Source organism: Chlorocebus sabaeus, chromosome 10, assembly GCF_047675955.1.
Source record: "Chlorocebus sabaeus isolate Y175 chromosome 10, mChlSab1.0.hap1, whole genome shotgun sequence".
Taxonomy (NCBI): Eukaryota; Metazoa; Chordata; class Mammalia; order Primates; family Cercopithecidae; genus Chlorocebus; species Chlorocebus sabaeus.
In genome coordinates, this window is record NC_132913.1 from 83,578,158 (window position 1) to 83,598,774 (window position 20,617).

General features: G+C 38.6%; 1 protein-coding gene across 4 annotated transcripts in view; it reads right to left on the reverse strand.

Annotated features, from left to right (window-relative positions):
• HECW2 (HECT, C2 and WW domain containing E3 ubiquitin protein ligase 2) overlaps positions 1 to 20,617 on the reverse strand; it is a 388,587-nt gene that overhangs the window by 130,670 nt on the left and 237,300 nt on the right. For all 4 annotated transcript variants that reach the window (XM_007965716.3, XM_007965715.3, XM_073019890.1 and 1 more), the window contains 3 exons: positions 16,982 to 17,089; positions 7,449 to 7,543; positions 2,605 to 2,680 (listed from right to left, as the gene is read on the reverse strand). In XM_007965716.3, coding sequence (XP_007963907.1) covers positions 2,605 to 2,680; positions 7,449 to 7,543; positions 16,982 to 17,089 — 279 coding nt within the window. The remainder of the gene's footprint in view (positions 1 to 2,604; positions 2,681 to 7,448; positions 7,544 to 16,981; positions 17,090 to 20,617) is intronic.

Consider the following 20,617-nt stretch of genomic DNA (forward strand, 5'->3'; position numbering starts at 1 on the left):
TCCCCTTGAACCCAGACAGAAGAATGAAATTCTTTATATATTAAATCTATGCCCAAAAAAGGGATTTCTTTGTAGTAAATGAAGAGTAACATGGACAGAAATGAAGGCCACAAAGTCTGACAGAGTTAAATCACTCACAAAAAATATTCCTTTGAACAAAAAGCATTCCACCAGATGATTAAGTCACTGTGATAAATAATATCACTGTCAGATAAGCCTGATACAAAGTTTTTCCACAATGGGACACTGTACAAATAAATCTTCCTTAATAAATACAATAAACTACCAACTATTTGTAATCTGATTATTTGGTTCCCTTTATCCATCTCATTTCTGATCTTTTCTTTTTTGTCTTTTACATATGCTGTTGCTCACAAATATCTACACCATGTAATAGGCCAAAGAAGGACTCAAAGTCACAAAGGTTTGACGTGTTAAATTTCCTAAGTAAAGCCTTATTTGGAGCACGTTTAAAATATTAATGAAAATACATTTTTAATTTTAGCTGTAGAATTCAAGTATTTGTGCCCCTACCTATCCACATATAATCAAGAGTGGAATATTTGTAGGCAGCCATTCTATACTGCTTAAATGCTCTCAGATAAATATTATCATCCATTGTCAGTATGCTATAACCAGACTAATTTTTTAGAATTAACACTATAGAATTAGTTTCAGCTCCTTGTCATTTCTGTATACTGTCTGCAAATGTCTGGCTATATGGTAAGAAATAAAACAGATGTTAGGTAGCTAGCCTCCATGTGAATAGAGGTGCGATGCTGGAAGAAATGTGTAAGGAAGAAGCATTTGGCTGTGCCTCAAAGCTTGCTTCCTACTTTTTAGGAAAATGTCCTAAGATTTTTAACTCACAGATGGTCATTCTCACATAGTCAGTTAATAACATCCCATCTGGAGTCAAAACCAATAAGCGTGTGTCATGCAATACGGATCACCTAAAAGCATAGGGTACCAATTTTGAACTAAGAAACCCATGGTTTATATCAAAACATCATGCAGTACACCATTAAAAAAACAATTTTTACAAGTCAATTAAAAAAACAAAAACAAGAAACTCATGGTGTGGTCATACTCTAAATTTTCTGAGCTATTTGGGTCAACAAATTGTTTCTTGCCTATCATCAGAGATTTCAGTAGCTTCAGACCCTCAGTACCGTGAAGGTTTAAAGCACAGGTGTACAGCCAAGATGTTTCTAGGAAACAGGGAGATAAGAGGGGTAGGGAGATAGTACCACAGGCATGGTTATTTTTAGTGCCCTTCTACAAACCTAGATATTTTTTAAACCCTGATGGTTCCTAACAGAACATATTTATTGGTCAAACTAGAACCATAAGTCACTAGTTTACAGCTGCTGAGATTCACCAGAGAAGCAAAGCAAAAAAGCAAGCTCATATGGGGAAAGGAGAAACATGCAAAACCAAACACAGATACTCAGAAGGCCATGGGCCAACAGTGAACTGATGTGTACACTTTAGTCATATGTGGTAATTATGCGTTGTGGAAGCGTCTGTTTCAGGATCAGGTCTTTTAACGCTCACTCTCACAACATGTTTTTGTTTGTTTGCTTGTTTGTTTTTTGCAGTCAAGAAAAGTGGGTCTAAATTTAAATTTTGGAAGTACAACTACAGAAAAATGAAAAAAGACATTCCAGTGAAGGAGATCCATTAGACTTTATTTTCTATGTAGTGTAGTGTACTACAACACAAAAAAATGAAAACAAAACATATTCCAGTGAAGGAGCTCCATTAGACTTTATTTTCTATGTATTGTAGCACGGTTATCTGTTTTAAAAGTCTATTTCAAATACGGATTTTCCTAGAGTATTCCTGACTTTATGACTACCAATTTATTTTCTAAAATCAGTGCCTTTCAAACTTTTTCAACAGTGTCCTATGTATGAAATACATTTTACATTGCAACCTAGTACACACAAATATAGGGATGTATATTATTGTATATGAAAATTTTCAGTTTGTATAAATTGATGTTTTACCCAAAAAATTTCCCTTTAGTGGTAAACTCTGACATTATTCTTTTTTTAAATTACTGATTTTAACTAAATTAAACTTACAAACTGGAAATGAGTCCTGTCTTATAACTTGAAAAGCAGTGCTTTACTTGTATGGTAAACATACAAGCAATCTGACAAGCCAAAAATAATTGGCTTATCTACTTTCCAATTTTTATGTGTATTCCTCCACAGATAAAGAAGTATATTGGGTTTTTTTCTCTAGTCTTCAAACTTTTCCTTTCTCTAGCTGAAGTAAGAATAAATAATTTTCAATAATCAAAGCTCCTCAGTGGGGTTAGCACATGTTACGTTGCAGTTTTTTTTAAAGTAACTATACACAGTTATACAGACTGTCTATTGCCAGAAAACTTGGTAGAAGAAAAAATTTCTGAATTTATATTAATAATTAATTTATCATGGTAAGAGATATACTTGAATTTTCAGAAGTATGACGCCCAAAAACTAGTTCACATATCATCATATCATATACGAAAGTCTGTAGAAAGAAGTGACTATTCATACCTTCGAAACTGTACACTCTCAAAGTGAATGTCATGTTTAAAGACATTCTTACCTGACAATGTAAAGCTAACGAGTTTTCGAGAATGCAGGTTTCCTGAAGCACCTCCCTCCATGCCTTCTGCCCCCATCTGAAAGGAAAAAAAAACATGCGTCTGAAGTTTCAGAGGCGTATGATGCCACTGGATCTGTCTAGGAAACCATGTATGTACCCAGATGCAATGATTTTTGCATCAAACAGGTATTGTATCATGTGTCCTTTCATTTCCAAATCTTGGAACAGAGACACAAATGCTGATTCTTGGAGGAAAGATTAAAATGTAATCTTTACCCCAAATAAAAAAGATATAAGCTTAAAAATTCTCAATAACTATGAATCAAACTAATTTACATCCTTTTTTCCCTTTGATAAGAATATAGTTGATTTGTAGTAAATATATTACTATTACTATACTAAATGTTCTCTTTAGTTAAAAACCAAATATCAAGTTCCTTCAGATTTGTTAGGAAAATCTAGAATAAATGAAACAATTGATTTATATCAGACCTACCTGTATATATAGAATTACCCTCTCTCGCCAAGTATTTCTGAAAATCCACATGGAGTCCTATCTCCCTTGCAGGCTTGTGTTCTATTACGCTGCAGGTACATGGCACATGCTATTATAATTAGCAATAAGAAGAATATGCAGTGCTATTATACTGATAACCTTTTCCTGAAAGCTTTTGAGTAAATTATACCTCACAAGAAGCCAGTAATTTATACACCACCCAGCAAATTTAGACCTTTCTCTCAATTTATGTGCAATTAATGCACAATTTGTGGTACATTAGGAAGAAAAACCTTCACAATACTCTGCAAAAGAAGTCAACAATACTGCAAGAGACAGAATTGAAGGCAGAATATACCCAAATGTGGGAAATAGAACCACGTTTTAATTCTGAAGTTTAGATTAAGTTCTTCTGACAAAGATTCTTTCCTTGAGCAAACTTTACTCAGGCTCTTTGGAGCTCTCTGCTCAACTAGGCAGGCCTTGGGCTTTTATCTCTATCCTTATAGAGTTTAGTTTTAGCAAGTCTGGTAAAACTGGTAAGTCAGTTTAGAGTCAACCCCCACCCTCAATATGTGATCACCCTTGATATCGGATCAAACTCCTCATCTCCCACCATCCTCCGTGTGATAACTGATCACTCTGGCCCTCTTTCAGCAAGAATTCTGTTAGGTCAGTTTAACAAGAATCCCCCTAAGCTCTTGGTAAATTTCCATCTGCCAATCCCTCCTCTCCAACCCTGCTTCTTGGCTTCTAACCCCCACTTTCCCTTGTTATATCTGGAATTGAGCCAATTCTATAGTGAGTTCTCTTTTCCCCTAATGCAATAGTTCCTGACTTGAATTTGCTTTTACTACTTAACTACTGTCCAGGTCTGATTTTTTTTTTTAAACTTTTTCTCCACTTCATATTTGCTGCACTCCCCACATTCCTATAAAAATCACATACCCCCAGGAGATAAAAGTCATCACTAATCCAAGCAAAGTTGAGAAATCCCATTCAAATTTTGAAGTATAAATTTCTACTGCCTCCGCTGTAACTCTTGTACTTTAGTCAAACTATTTTGTGTGCCACTTAACTGCATCCTGATTGCTTCACATGTCCTCTGCAACACACCAGGGTCCATCCAGGTATCTGTATTTCCTTCCGTCTACAAATCCAATTCCTCAATCATAGAGTTGGCTCTCAACAAACACGAGTGGTTTATGATATTGTATTGTACTCCACTGACTCAGCATTCCCAGATTAACTAGGGCAGAGGCAGCAGTACACTGGTCAGACAACAAACTGCTGCGGCCATCTCATCCTGCTTTCACCACACACTACGCTGGACTATGACTGAGACACACCCTCAGTAACCTGCCACTCCTTCTGTGTCTGGGCATAGGAAGATATCCCACAAACTGTGGCCTCTCCACAAATGGGCCACATGCCCCAGTAAGATGTGCCACCCCACACATCTCTGTCGGCTATGGATACTTGTGCTCAGTGAGTTTAATGAGGCTGAAACAATTCATAACCTGTCTTCATTTAAAACCTACTTGAAAATTATAAGAAATTATGAGAAACAAAAGCAAATGTCCTCTAATTCTCGTTTTTCAAATGTAATTCACCCTCTGGCAAAAGGCTTCCTGAAACAATTCTCAAAGAATTCACAGAAAAAGTGTACTGTACAACAACTCTGGCAAAATGCTCATCTGAAATCATATCCAAATAATTCAATTTTTATCATTCATTACAATAAAGCCAGGAAAAACCAGGCATTACCATTAGATACAGGGACATTAGGGATAATAAACACATCTGCACTCAATGTTTAGAGACTGGCTTTAAAATAAACTCACTCCATAGATTCATTCCAGGAAAACCCAGGAAGAAGAATGTCAACCAAGTGTTGAAACAATACATGGTAGTGAGTAATGGCAGCCTTAATTTGTCCCTGAAGCTGAAAGATTTCCTGTTCCAAGTATCTGAGACACATATCACTGTGTATGCTGATGAATGACAATGACAACAAAATACAAATGACAGACAAGTCACAATTTTTTTTTATCTTCAATTCATTGCAAAAGGATATGTGAGAAAAGAAACCACATGATTAGGATAACAGCTCATTTCATTCCCTGTGGAGTTTCTCAATTACTTCTTCCAGGTCTACTCTTTGTATCTGGCCATGGTATAATTGTACTAAGTGGGATGTGTACGTATCAAGGATGTTAATCAGTCACATAACTAAACATACATCATATACCTAGGTGACCATCATGCTATTATGGTCATACTCCTGACCCCCAAAATGAGGTGCCCATGAGGCACAGCCTTTCAATTTTGGACAGAGACCAAACTATCCCAAGCTTGGTCAGAAATCGATTAACCACTCATTGCATTAGTCAATCTCTGAACCAAAATACACTATACTGATTGCCAGTGCTGTATCTGTGATGCTTTTAAGATGCTCTGAAACCCATTTGAAGCAAATTAATTATCTCCAAACTATCCACAGGCTTTGACAGAGCAATCTCAATGCAAAAATCAATGGAATAAGATCAGTGTTCAACAAACCGTAAACTCCCGCTGCCTTCGATGATATCTGAATACTGAAATTGCTCAAGTATAAAAATCTAAATCCAGAAAATGCTTAATCATGTTTGGAAGCTGTTGTCTAATTTCAGACACAATGATTTTTTTAAAGATTTTATTAAAAACGGCCCCACTCTTCTAGTTTTGTAACTTTTCTTTTTAGAATAGTAACTGAAGTCTGTTCCAGTGCTTACTATGTGACATGGCAGACTTTGTAATCAACAATTGCTATTCTCTTTGTGACCTTCAAAGTCTTACATAGTAAATGTAGGCTTTTCTTTTATGTTCTATACTATGTTTACTACAATGGAAACTCAAATATAATTCTAATGTGAACAGAGTACTTAGATATTGAGGATTTTGCACACACTATTCCCTCTGCCTGCAATGCTCTTCCCTCCCTCTTCACCTATAAAACTTCTTCAGCTTGTCTCTCAGACACACCTTCTTAAGGTAAGCCTTCCAGGAATTTCCCGATCAGGACAAATCCTACTACATAGAACGTGCTCTCTTGCCCCATTTTGCTCCCTCTCATACAATTATCACTCAAATAAATATAATATTTGATTGATGTCTCTCTCCTGCACCAGACCTACGAGATCAATGACGGGGTTTTTCCTCATATTTCATCTGTAGTGGTGGCACAATGCTTAGTACTTAGCAGACATTTAATGAATATTTGCTTAAATGAATAGATGAGAGGGAAAGAACGCCTGATACAGAGGTACAAGCACTATCAGAGACAGCATAGGGTGAGTCTGAACAATTTCAAAGTGCTATTTGCAAAGACTGCTTTCTGAATTTCAACCTGACTACTTGCCTATTTCCAAAAATGCAAGCATCTATAACTGTGTATATACACACACACCCACACATACAATGTTGTAAAGATTCTATGTCATGGGAGTCAGTAATTTTTTCTATGCTTTCATGACCTCATTTTTAGTAATGACTAATTACAACTGAAGTAATTTACATATCTTGGACTCTAAGAATCTCCCCAAACCACCTGAGTCCAACCACCCATATACAGTGGAGCTGTGTGTTGTGAGACTGTTAGATTCTAAAATAAAATTTAAAAAAAATCACAAAATTGCCATGTTGGAAATGGGCGGGTTTTCTTTCAAAAGTCCAACACCACAAGTTTCCTACAAAAGTAAATTAGATATCTGTTTCTTCAACTGAAGGCCTGACTTCTGAAGTCAACTTCTGAAGTTAAAGAAGTTGACTTCCATTGAGTGACCACATTTTACCCAAAATATGAGCAGTACCTCTAGGCACTAGACCCAAACTCAGCACTAAGAAGGAACCAGCACTAAGACCTTAAGGAAACAGTGCATTTGTGACTCCCCACTTATACTCTCTGCAGCAACAGCTCTTTGAGTTGACTGGCAGGTAAATCACCCACACTTTAAATGGTTAAAATTCACATAAGATGCAATGCCACTCTTTCCTACCAACTGGTCACCCAGACTAAGTTTCAACCTTCCAGAATGAGGCACTTGCTACTTTGCTTCATGAATGAGTTTCCTCGAGAGTTGACTCTACAAACGGCTGGTACAAATCAAATCCTACGTTTCCACTGACTTGAATTAGGAATTCGGGTATGTCAACCTTGTAAGTTATTTCCTTTCCTATAACAGTGCCCACACTGTTATGTGTTTCCTTTTCATTGTTCCTCATAACACTGTCAGGGCCGCCCAGGCAAAAATAGAAATCAAGTCCCAGCATGGATCTCACGAGGCAGCTGGCAGCGAGGGGCACTCACCATTACAGCCGGGTTCTTCACGGTGATGCAGGGGGTCGTGGCTCGCAGGGCCCCACTAATGCCGTGGTAATATTTAAAACAGATTTTAATCTCCGCTGCAAAGCAATTGGAGAAAACAGTAATTTAAACAGTGAAACACGTCATTTAGGAATCAGCTGTGGAAATCCATCATCCCACCTCTTAGGGAATCCTACTCATGACTGAATGACCTCTTTTTTTCCACTCAGAGGCAACAGATTACATCAATTTCTGTTTGATATTATATGCTTCTCCCAAACTTGTAACCCCTCGAACATATCAGAAAAATAACGCACAGAAACGTCATGTCAAAACAGAAACAGTGTAGTGATAAGAATGGGACTAGCTGGCATTTATTGAGGTGCTCCACAATATACCACAGTGTTATGCCTCACGTTCATGTTGTCAGTGAACCCTCACAGAACTTTGGGAGGCAGAAATTCCTGTCCCCATATTACAGATGAGATGTTGAGGTTTGCTGTAGGTCAGACAGATAAGAAATGACAGAGTAAGGACTCAAAGCCAAGCTTTCTGATTCCAAAGCCTTCACTCATGACCTCTATCTACATTGACTGTAGCTCCCAATGGAAATAGAGGAAAAGCAGTCTAACAAAGCATGGAAGTATACTGTAGTAGATTCTCTAGTGACAGGGTCTGGAAATTTACATTATTTTAATTTTCCAAGTCATTTAAATATACCCAGTAGGCAGAGATCAAATCTACGAACAACTGATTCTATATCTCACAGCTTGTAGCAATCCACACATTTCATAAATTTTGTTCTGATACTTTCACTTTGATAGAAAGTAATACAAATGCCAATTATGGTTTTTGGAAAGTAACTACAATTCCAAAGAGCATGAAACCAAACTGTGTTAAAGATAAACCTACAGTCACTGGAATTTCTCTGTATACAAAGCACCTGAGTCACTGAAGTGTCACTGCGAGATGCATTTTTCCCAAGGTGTGTTCTAAATATGCAAGGATGCTGATGGGCAGGCCCTGGAGGGAGAATCCTAGGCTACGGGAGGGAGTTCCTCTCTCAGATGAGTCACCAGGACTATTAAAGTGCGGTTGCTCAACGTATTTCCCTAAGGAAGTTCCTCTTCCACTGACTTTCCCAACTGCACCAAATGGCCTCCTGCAGTCTTTGGTTTCCTTATTTTAAGAGAAATATATAATAATGGAAGAAAAATCCTCTTACAGGAATTTATATCATTACACTCTTCCTACCAATGACCAAATACTAAATCTCAAAAAAAAGTTGTTATGGAGTAAAAATATTGAGTCCTTCTATTATTTATGTTAATCACTATTCAATAATTCATAATTTAATAAGCATCATCAGTCAGAAGATTTTTACTACGTACCTGCCACAGCACATGGCCAGGCAGCAATGTGCCAGATAGTGCAAGGGAGTCAAGGAAAGGCTGCTCAGATGCCAATCACGGGCATGGCAAAATACAGAAGACACACAGTAAAAAGGAAGAGCACCAGGTCGAAGAGCATAGAGACCGTGGAGATTAGAGCAGACATGGTGGAGTCAGAAAGGTGTCATGAAAAAAACAGGTCTAATGGATGAGCAAAATGGGGCTAGAGAGAGTTAGAGTAAAGAATGGGAAAAGCAGGGAGACACAGATGAAGCATGCTGGGTTTAAGGAATGGCGAGATGACCTACGCAGAAATTCTAGCTTTACTATTACTTTGCCTCCCTGAGAACTCTTCTGCAAATGACTTTCCTGGACACTAACACAGATTATTGGTTATTTCTGAAATAGTAATAGCTGGACAGATATGAGCAAACTTTACTCTCCCACTTGCTTTTTTCCAAGACCAATAGCATGTAGTCTGCAAGAACAAAGCTAAGCAGTGTATACAAGGACTGTCAGAGCAGAATAAAGTGTGGTAACGCGCATGGGGATTGAACTCTTTGGACATGAGCTCATTGGCATTGCACTCTTCACGCTGGGGAAGCAACGTCGGTGGCTCTGTCTACAGGCAGCACTTCATAGATCAAATCAACGGTTAGCAACTGAGCAGGTCATTTTTTCCACAGAGAGAAGTGCATTTTTATAAGACATCTTCCGCTAACTCTGTCTCAAGTTAGGATGCCATCTGCTTTTCCTAAGGTTTTAATAGTCAACTAGGTAACAGACAATGAGATAAAAAAAAATGTGACGGCTTATTTTTTTTTTTTTTGGAGAATGATGATAATCATGCCAACTTTGCTAGCTGACCCATTTTGGGTGTTATTTTATTCCTTGCTATAACAAAAATCTCCAACCCAGATGACAAAGTAGAATCCCTGAAACTAAGATCAATGTATCTTAAATTGCACAAAAGCAGATTTTGTGGGCAGATCCACTCCCCCAAAATGCTACAGAGCTGTGTGTCGCAGAAGCAAACAGCTGAGGGGATTTCCACAGATCACCCATTACAAAACCACACACACAGGCTGGTCACTAGAGAGGAAAACAGTCCTGGACAGAATGAGGAGTGGTTTGCATGGGGATGGAAACTAGCCGGATCCTTCAGCAGGACATCAGTGAAGATTGCTGCCCCTCAAAATATCGGAATGTTCCATTCTGACTGGGAGTTTTCATCTTCAAATGTTATTTAATGTTTCAGAATGTCACACAAGATTTTAAAAAATGGTGTAACTAAGCAACATCCCCTCTGACAAAAGGGGAGAGCAGCATTTTGATTAATGTATTTGAATATTTTGGTTATTGGAAGAGGTAACGGAAGAATACTCAGAAGGATGGAAAAGGGAAGTTGGTGCCCAGGGTCATGGGCTTCTGTTGCAGCTACAATGTGTAACTTCTAACTGCAAGAGGAGCTTTTTTTTTTTTTTTTTTTTTTTTGGTAAAAAGCTATTTCTGAGAAATATATACAAAAGCAGGTGGAAGTAAGCACAGGTATGATGATGGAGCATCCGATTAGGGAGGACCCCAGTGATCAACAGAGCCCAGCCCTGTTTATAAGCAGGAGAGATGGAGGACATGGACCAAAGAGCAATGTATGAGTCCATCTATCCTAGCTGCTTTCCCCACAGTCTGATGTGGCAGGCAACATCTTCCCCTGCTGGCCTCAAATTATGAAAAAAAAATATATAAAATATATATTTGTATATACACATATTTGTATAGAAATATATTTTAATATTTGCATATACTTATATATCCAAATATATATTTAATATATATCCCCCCCACACACACACACATATATATATATATATCCACTCCTTTGGGCTATAAAAAGAAGAGTATTTTGAATCCACTAATCAAAAGCACGTTGCCTCGGAGGGCAGTGAGCCAGGAAAAGGGAAAGGCATCCTGTATGAACCTGTAAGGACCTGCTGTCAGCTGAGTCAGGTCCAGCCTCAGGAGGAAGACAGCAGAGGATGAGCGGCATCTCCTCTCTGAGGTCCCTTCCGAACAGCTGAAGCCAGTCATAGATCATGACAATATAAGGGCCCCTTTCGATAATCTTCAGGATATGTTTACTTACAGTGTTACAAACTACCGTTTAGTACTCTGTATTTGAATGTTCTTAAAACAGAAAAGGTCCTCTATTTCCAAGTTTTTGACTTACTAATTTTCATAAATACAAGCGAAGACGTCCCTCAGGGTAGCAGCATGCCTGCTCCCCTCTACCATGGGTTGGAGGGTGATCATTTGTGAAATGTCACTCTGGGCATATTCCAGGGCAAGGTGGGGAGGCAGAGGGGCTTTGAACAGTGTTTAGGAACTTAAACCTGTTCTCAACTAAAGGGGTCTCCGTAACTGTGTAATTCTGACATGGCATTTTAAATCAATCAGTCTACCACCTGTTTAAAACAAGAATACATTTCTGGTTTGTATATGAATAAAATATTTCCAGATAGATAACTTGACACTGGTTGTAGTGGTTGCCTTCAGGGTGGGAAAACTGGCAACTGGACATGAAGCTGGGGAGACATTTAATTTCAATTTTTATACTTTTTAAACATTATACTGTTTTGCATATTACCTATTCAAAAGTAGTTTTTAGAATAGCAATCTCAACTCAGCTGTATTAACCCTAGGTATTTATGTAAGATTATATTTCAAGCCCTCTCTGAAAAAAGGTTCCACAAGCCACTCCCTGCAAGAAATGGTTTTGCCTCAGACTAGGATCTCATCCATTATCTTAAATAGCTACACGATTCACTTAGGCAGTAGTTAACAGCCTGTTCCTATTTAGAGAGTCTGGATTTTCCCCAAGTTTCTAGAAGTTGAATATTTTGAAGCATAAAGATGGATGGAATATAAATGTCCTTCTTCCTTTAATCATTTCTATTTTACTTAAATGGTAGAATAACCTAAAAAATCAAGCTAATCATAATTTATTCTAGAACATGACTTTCATCGTTGCCCTATGTGTTTTCATTAAACTATTAATATTATGATTCTTATTCACAGCTTTACTTCTCATGCTTTTGAGGAAATTTACCCACATACCAGTGACATGCTCACTTGTCAGTTATATGTCATTGCAAGTTGTCTTCTCTTTAACAAGGGCCAATGGAGCCTGAAATGGCCAGGCTTTCCTCTGCTAAAACTGAGAAAAACAAAAGGGACACTATCCATGCAGATGTGGCAGAAACCTAACAGGACTAGAGAACTAACTGGGCCTAAAATATAAAGTATGAGGATGGGGGATGAAAAGCATTAAATCTCCATCCAAGGGGCAAAAAGACCTTTCTGATGTTGGTGGGAGGGGACTTAGGAATGGTGCAAGTTACAGAAAGGGCTCTGATAGTAAAAACAAGAGACTGAGGTCACCCCATCTCCACCAAATAAAAAGGCACCCTTGACACATCTATTTTGGCAAGGTACCAAACTAAGCGCCACTCAGAGAAAAGACTCACTCACAGTTGTCACTTGCATACTGTTTCCTAATCCTGTACACATTTTCCAGGGTTGGGATGGGTAAGTATGTGAAATCGCTATGTAATTTATACAAATATCAGTGTTTTGTCATATTCCTCAATGATCACGTAACAATTCAGTACATAGCAATGTAGGATGAAGTTTAGTACTCTAAGCTCTCTCACTGATACAAGATTTAGTGAGTGCCTAGAATAAGACCTAGCACAAAGGTAGTGCTCAATGAATACTTCAGGATAGAAGGGGAGATAGATGGATGGATGGATAGAAGGAAGGAAGGAAGAACAAAAAGCAAATATGAATAAATGAATGACCATAACCCATAAAAGACTGTATAGAATGAAACAGACATTCTGGCATGCCAATACAACTTTTGAAACCTCTTAAATTTTAAAACTCACAAATGCATACTGCACAGATGACCCATTCAGGTTCTGTGAGCCTGAGCTCTCTTGAATATTTGACTGTCTTATGACAAGTAAGTGCAGATGAAGCTGACCCTCCTCTTGAATGCCCTGAGGGTCATCTACCCACATTTACACTTGGTTTTGTCCTTCAAATCCATTCAAGTAAGCCCTATAATGAAATAAGTTTGGACTGCCTGCCTCCTCTGGGGATTTATCCAGACAAACTAAAGCCATCTTAAATTCACAAATAGCCTACATAGTGCTCAAATCCAGGTTTTCCCTGGAACTTTAATAGATCAATTTTCAGAGATTTTTAAACCTTTGTTTGGATCTCTGGTGAGTTAAAGATAAACAAATTTCCTTTCTGCAGATGAAAACAAACATTTTTAAATACTTTGCATTTTCAGGATTGGAGGTGAAAAATATTTTAGAAGCTGTCTAATCTCTTCTCAATTTTTAAAAAAAGTTCCATGCCATCAGCTCCAGAGATTCAACCAACATTCCTTTGTGAGTACCTTTAAGAATGCTCTAGTCAGACAATGAGTTTTAAAAATGACATCCAGCCAGGCACCGTGGCTCACGTCTGTAATCTCAGCACTTTGGGAGGCCGAGGTGGGTGAATCACTGGAGGTCAGGAGTTTGAAACCAGCCTGGCCAACATGGTGAAACCCCGTCTATACTAAAAATACAAAAATTAGCCAGGCATGGTGATACATGCCTGTAATCCCAGCTACCTGGGAGGCTGAGGCAGGAGAATCGCTTGAACCCAGGAGGTGGAGGTTGCAGTGAGCCAAGATGGTGCCACTGCACTCCAGCCTGGGAGACACAGCAAGACTCCGTCTCAAAAAAAAAAAAAAAAAAAATTGACATCCCAAAGACACAAACTATTTCTAGGCACTATAAATATAATTACAACTTCTTTTATATTGCAAGAGTAGGGATGAGTGTTTTGGGAGAGTGCTTCATTCTGATTAATGAAGAAAGACTTATTCAAAGGAGAATCTTTCTAAAATTCCTATTCATTGTCCTGAACTTTAACTTACACTACATTTCTCAGTCTTTAAAAAATGCACTACTGAATATTTCCAGTTTTATAATTATGCTCCACAATACTCCCAATTTTATGTGAGAAGAATTAAGGTGGAAATGCTAAAATATGGAGAAAAGAAAAAAAAAAAACAAAACTTCTCTTTTCTTCATTCCCAACTTCTAGCTTCAATGTCAAGCCCATTTCTATTAAATACTAGGGAGAGATGTAGAGAAATCAGTCAAGACAGAGCTATTTAACTATCGCCTAATCATCCAGCACATGATGAATCTCTAACACTTTGGGAGGGAGGAAGAAAATCAATCACAGCAAAGGGGATACTCTGTAAATGGGCTTTTTCTCACATAATATTCCAAATTACAGCAGCATGTGGTACTGACTTCTTCCCAGGGGTTCACATGAGCCTTGTAATATCAATCTGCACACTGCAACAGGCAATAATTACCAGCAGCCTTCAGCATTTTGGAGTGATTTTGCTAAAATCCAAAGGAAGTGATTTTACCTTTTCCCCTGAAGTTCAGTTGGCAATATTTCTCAGCTAGATCAGCCTTTTAAACACCAGGATCCTTTCAAAGGAGGAATCACATTGAAAGTAAAACCAGCTATTTCCCATTCCATTTTCCCACATTCTTTTATCACTTATTTCTTCATTACAGTCGTGCTAGCTGGGGCAATGTTGGAAAGTTACATAGACGTAGGTCAGAAAAACAAATCACCCATAATTCCACCTGCCAGAAACCATCCTCATTCACATGTTGGCAAGTTTTCTTCCAAACTGTGTCCTATATGCTGTGCTATTAGCTAGGATTCTGCTAAATGTACCTACTTCCCCTCTCCGGCCTTCCTTCCTCTTTGCTTTTTGTGAGCACTTTCCCTTAAAAACGACATTTCTTTTAAAGTTTAAGAGAGAATCCAGGCAGAAAATTGGAATATGAAAATAAGACATTCCTTTTTTTTTTTTTTTTTTTTTTTTGAGACGGAGTCTCGCTTTGTTGCCCAGGCTGGAGTGCAGTGGCGCGATCTCGGCTCACTGCAAGCTCCGCCTCCCGGGTTCACGCCATTCTCCTGCCTCAGCCTCCTGAGTAGCTGGGACTACAGGCGCCCGCCACCTCGCCCGGCTAATTTTTTCTATTTTTTGTAGAGACAGGGTTTCACCATGGTCTCGATCTCCTGACCTTGTGATCCGCCCGCCTCGGCCTCCCAAAGTGCTGGGATTACAGGCGTGAGCCACCGCGCCCGGCCGAAAATAAGACATTCCTTATGGGACAGAAGCAGGATTAGAGAAAGTTCTAGAGTGCTGATTTACTAGTAAGGATGGTGAAAGAAATTATTTCACGCCTTTAATGGCAATTCAAAGTAATAGACATTAATCTTTTAAGATAACTGTGTATTAGAGAAGTTTGATACGCTTCAATAAAGATATGCTTGTGGCAGGTTTCCATTTAATCAAATCTTTAATGTTCACGTTTAGTAAGTGCTATCTTTAAGTACTAGTACCCACACATTCTCTTTTATATTAAATCTTTTGCATATACTAATCTTAAGGCTCACTCAGAGCTCAACAACTCAGAAAAAGTTTAAAGAGCCCATTTTTTTTTTTACATTAAAGAAAAATGGCTAGGCACAGTGGCTCACGCGTGTAATCCCAGCACTTTGGGAGGCTGAGATGGGCGGATCACCTGAGGTCGGGAGTTCGAGACCAGCCTTACCAACATGGAGAAACCCTGTCTCTACTAAAAATACAAAATTAGCTGGGCATGGTGGTGCATGCCTGTAATCCCAGCTACTCTAGAGGCTGAGGGAGGAGCATTGCTTAAACCCGGGAGGCAGAGGTTGCGATGAGCTGAGATTGTGCCATTGCACTCCAGCCTGGGCAACAAGAGCAAAACTCTGTCTCAAAAAAAAAAAAAGAAAAAAACAGAAGGAAAGAAAAATAATTTCTAGAAATGTAGAAGTTAACCTGGACCAACTGGTAAATCATTTATTCCTTTATTCTTCTATATATTCCACAAAAAATGTATTGAGTATTTACTACTTTTTCAGTAATACTGGTGACAACCATAAATAACACCATCACCCAGCATAAAAAGGGACAAGATATTTTTGTGAACCAGGTACTATATATGAGCATTTGAATTTGCAAATGACTATAACACTGAATTAATTAGGTAATAGTTGAGTTATCTGCAGTCAATGTCTGATTTTCTAGTAAGCTGACCTCAATGGCAGTGAGCCCCAGTCTACTTCATCAACACTTTGAAAAGACTGGGGTCCAAACATGAAGTTATTCTGCTGCTGGCAAAAATTATAATGAGGTATTTCAAAGGCAAGTCATGTTATTAATTGAAATCTTGAATTATTCTTTCTGAAATTAATATGAATAAATATTAATTATAGATATAAAGGGTATACAAAATGTGTAAAGTACTAAAGTAATCATATATAATTTATATACCATACATTCATAATGTACATGTAAAATATACATTCATATTTATGTATATATACACATGTATATGTATGCACCTGTAATATTTATTTGCATATATGCAAATGTGTATGTTTGTGTGTGTGTATACATATACACACATGCACATATTACATAGTTGTCCCTTGATATCTGTGGGGGATTCATCCCAAGACCCCCATGGGATACCAAAATCCACAGATGCTCAAGTTCCTTATATAAAGTGTCAGAGTATATGCACATAACCTGTGTACATCCTCTCAAATACTTTAAATTATCTCTAGATAACTTAAAACACCTAATACAATATACAATATAAAAGTTATGCAAATAATTGTTACCCTATAATGTTTAGGGAATGATAAGAAAAAACGTCTGTACTTGTTCAGTATAGTGACTTTTTTTTTCCTGAATATTTTTGATCCACAGTTGGTTGAATCTGTAGACGTGAAATCCACGGGTATGGATGGCTAACTGTATATTGAAACATACACAGTTTTTTCAAAATATGTGAACATTCTTTACTGAGCATTTTCTAAAACAATATATTTTCCATCATGGCATAAATACGTAAATTCAAACCAAAGAATTTCAAAATAACATTCAAAAAGACTCCGTAGAATTCTGCATACTTATGCAATGTTCAATAATAAGTTTGTATTTCACACTCAGCTACTTACGTTCCATGAAATAGGGCCCAGGCTCAATTCTCCATACAATTTGCCCTTTTTGGGTTCCAGTCACACCCCTGTTTTTAGAATCCCAGAAGTTGGCTGGAGAATTCTCATCTGGAAAAACCAAAGAAACACTTTTCAGCTTAATTATAACCTGTCTCTGCTTAGCAGGAAGATTAACATACATTCTAAAATAAATGGAAAAAAGATAAATGAGAAAATACGATGCATTTTATCCTTAATGACTACCTCCCAGCAGAGTATTACCCGAGTTTCTATGCTCGCATTTATGTGGGAGAAAGGGGGCTGGGTGGAAAGAAGATGGCATCTCTGGGCTTGGCCAAGGTGGTCAATGTTGCCAAAAGACAAAACTGCAAAGAACAAAGGGTACAACTGCTACAACTTTAGCTATGAGCTGATTTATAACAAAGGGGTTGGGTGTGCTCCCATTTGTAAAACCCTTCTATAAAAAGGAAAGGAAGAGCCGACCTAGGAGAATATAACGGAATTCAAGATGGGATGAACAAAAGGAATGTTAAGCTATGAAAGTGAGTCAAGATACAGCACAGCTTTGCCAGGAACAGTGTTTAGGGAACACAAACCAATTTCACCACATCTGCCAGGACAGTCCTTTGCAAAAGACCAAACGCATAGACCTTGAGACAAGATAAGAAAAAAAAAAGTCTCTCTATAGGCTTTCGTGTGGAAGAAGAATAGAAAGAACAGTGATCCCCCAAACAGGCCTGAAAGCAGCATTTTCCAAGCTTTCTGACCTCATGGCACAAAAAAATGGTAATATTTGTATGGCACACTAGATTCAACAGAAGCCATGCTTACAATTTAATATGACAGGCAGGGATGCTCTGGCTTCCTCAGGCTCTTCCCCCAGCACCCTGAAGACTGGGGATTCATGTTCTGTAATTTGTTCACATTACACTAGTTTGAAGCTCTGTCTTAGTGGCCTAGAATAGGAAATGAAACTAGAAAACATGAAAAGGAGACCAATGGAGTTTTATAGGCACATTAAAAAGTATATAGTGATCCTGGCTCTTAATGCCAGATGTACCTCATTCATTTCCCCAAATCCCTTTCCAAGGAGGAAGGATCAAGGTTGCGCTTTACTTTAACTGAGAGTTGGAATAAAGCAGACGGGGTGAAGTAAGAGCTACACTAAAAAAGGAAAGAGGGAGAAAGTCCCAAACCCAAAGGAATAGTCCTGAGGAGAAAAACCTGTCTTCTTTTAAGCCTGAAAGAAACAGAAAATGGGTCAAATCAAGGGGTCAGAGGGATTTCTGTCTTTTCTGTGGTTGCCCTATTAGTTTCATCATGTTGAAAAGCCAAAGAACTTTGGGAGGGATGGTCCTTTCATGCATTTGCATTGAGCACTTTATAAGTCAAAGGTTCTTTATTGTGAAAGGCCAAGCAGCAGCCACGGTTCTTTGTAAGAATGGAAAGACATAACCCATTCATGGCATCATATCCTCTCCTGGACAAACAATGTGAGCAAACAACTCCATTTCATCTCAGAAATGTAACCAAGATGCTGATATTTAGATGGTACTCAGGCAATCACTTAAAAATCACTGGATTTGAAAGATATCACATGGCTCCTCGGGGCAGAGGTCACGCCACTGCACTCTAGCCTAGGCGACAGAGCAAGACTCTGTCTCCAAAAACAAAAAAACAAGCAAACAAAAAGTTCAATTTCTGTTTGGTGACTTTTTTTTTTGAGATGGAGTCTCATTCTGTCACCCACGCTGGAGTGCAGTGGTGCTATCTCAGCTCACTGCAACTTCTACCTCCCAGGTTCAAGCAATTCTCCTGCCTCAGCCTCCAGAGTAGCTGGGATTACAGGCGCCTGCCATCATGTCCAGCTAATTTTTTCATTTTTTATGTTTTCAGTAGAGACAAGATTTCACCATGTTGGCCAGGCTGGTCTCGAATTCCTGACCTTGTGATCCACCTGCCTCGGCCTCCAAAAGTGCTGAGATTACAGGTGTGAGCCACTACGCCTGGCTAATTTTTGTATTTTTCAAAATACAAAATAGAAAATAGAGATGGGGTTTCACCATGTTGGCCAGGCCAGTCTCGGACTCCTGACCTCAGGTGATCTGCCTGCCTTAACCTCCGAAACTGCTGGGATTACAGGCATGAGACACCACGCTTGGCCTGGTGAAATCTGTGATATTTAAAGAAATAAAAGTTAGCCCTTTGAAGCCAAGTGGCTAAATTGTACCATGAATATTCAGGTTCACACAGAACACAAACGTTCCATATATGACAAAAAAATGGGTCAGAAGCAGAATGAGCTGACCCTGAGCAGAAGCTGGATGGGGCTGTTTTGATTGCAGAAAACAAGTCCAAATGCCACGGCCAGTGACCATCCTTTGGCCTTCATAAGGAAGAAAAGCTGCTGCGTTATTCCCTGCCAACCATGGTGCTTGTCAAGTACTATTCTGATTATTCTAAGTGGAAATTTTTCTTTGATGAGATCATATTCCTGATAATTCATTATCCTTGACAGATACAAACACTTCTGCCATTGAGTGGCAGCAACCCTTAATTGCAAATATGAATCCTGAGAAATAAACAAGTTTAGGGACACAGAGTTCACATTACTGTGAAATGCCTACTACAATCTCTAAAACTGCTACTGCTCCTACTGTGGCTAGCAGAGCCATGGCCAGCCTTGGCACATCATACTAAGAAATGCCTAGAATGACTCATTCCTTTTCTTTGTTCCAAGAAGATCTATTTTAAGTAATCCTTTAAATTTTTTGTTCACACCTTTGTTTAGGTTGCAGTCAATTTTGGTCTAGCCTGAGAATCTTTTTAGAGTGGTAGCATTTTCTCTGCTCAGATCTATTGTTCATGGATTTTTTGTATACACCAACATATTTTTTTCCTATATTCAATGAACTATTTTTTTTATCCTCATTTAGTACCTGTATGAGGTGATTTGGTTTTTTTCAAAACGTCCCCATCCCAAAGTAAGAACAATAGCTGGCCCAGGTGCAGTGGGTCATGTCTGTCATCCCAACAGTTCAGTAGGACAAGATAGGAGGACTGCTTGAGGCCAGGAGTTTGAGACCAGCCTGGGCAATATAGCAAGACCCTGTCTCTAACATTAAAAAAATTTTTTTTTAATTAGCTGGGCATGGTGGCATGCACCTGTAGTCCTAGTTACTCAGGAGGCTGAGATGGGGGTGTCCCTTGAGCCCAGGAGTTTGAGGCTGCAGTGAGCCATGATTGCACCACTGCACTCTAGCCTAGATGACAGAGCAAGACCCTGTCTCAAAGAAAAAAGAACAATAACTGAATATAAATAGGTATATCAAAGAAACAATTCTGAATCCCCCACATGTGTAATACAGAAGTAATTATAAATTTATTTCTTCCTTTAACCGAGTAAAGGTTCCGACAAATCATCGAATGCCACTGGTCTTTAAAACCAAGATACACTTGGCCACTTCCCTTTCTCGTTTCTCTTAACTATTCCAAATCTGTCTCTGTCCTCACATCCCCTACCTAATTTCCACCCTCATTGGAACTCTGTATGACCTCTGTGTCCCTAAACGTGTGCATTCTGTGGCATCTATAGAGGACATTAGGCCTTATCTCCTTTGATTTCTCCATCTTCCT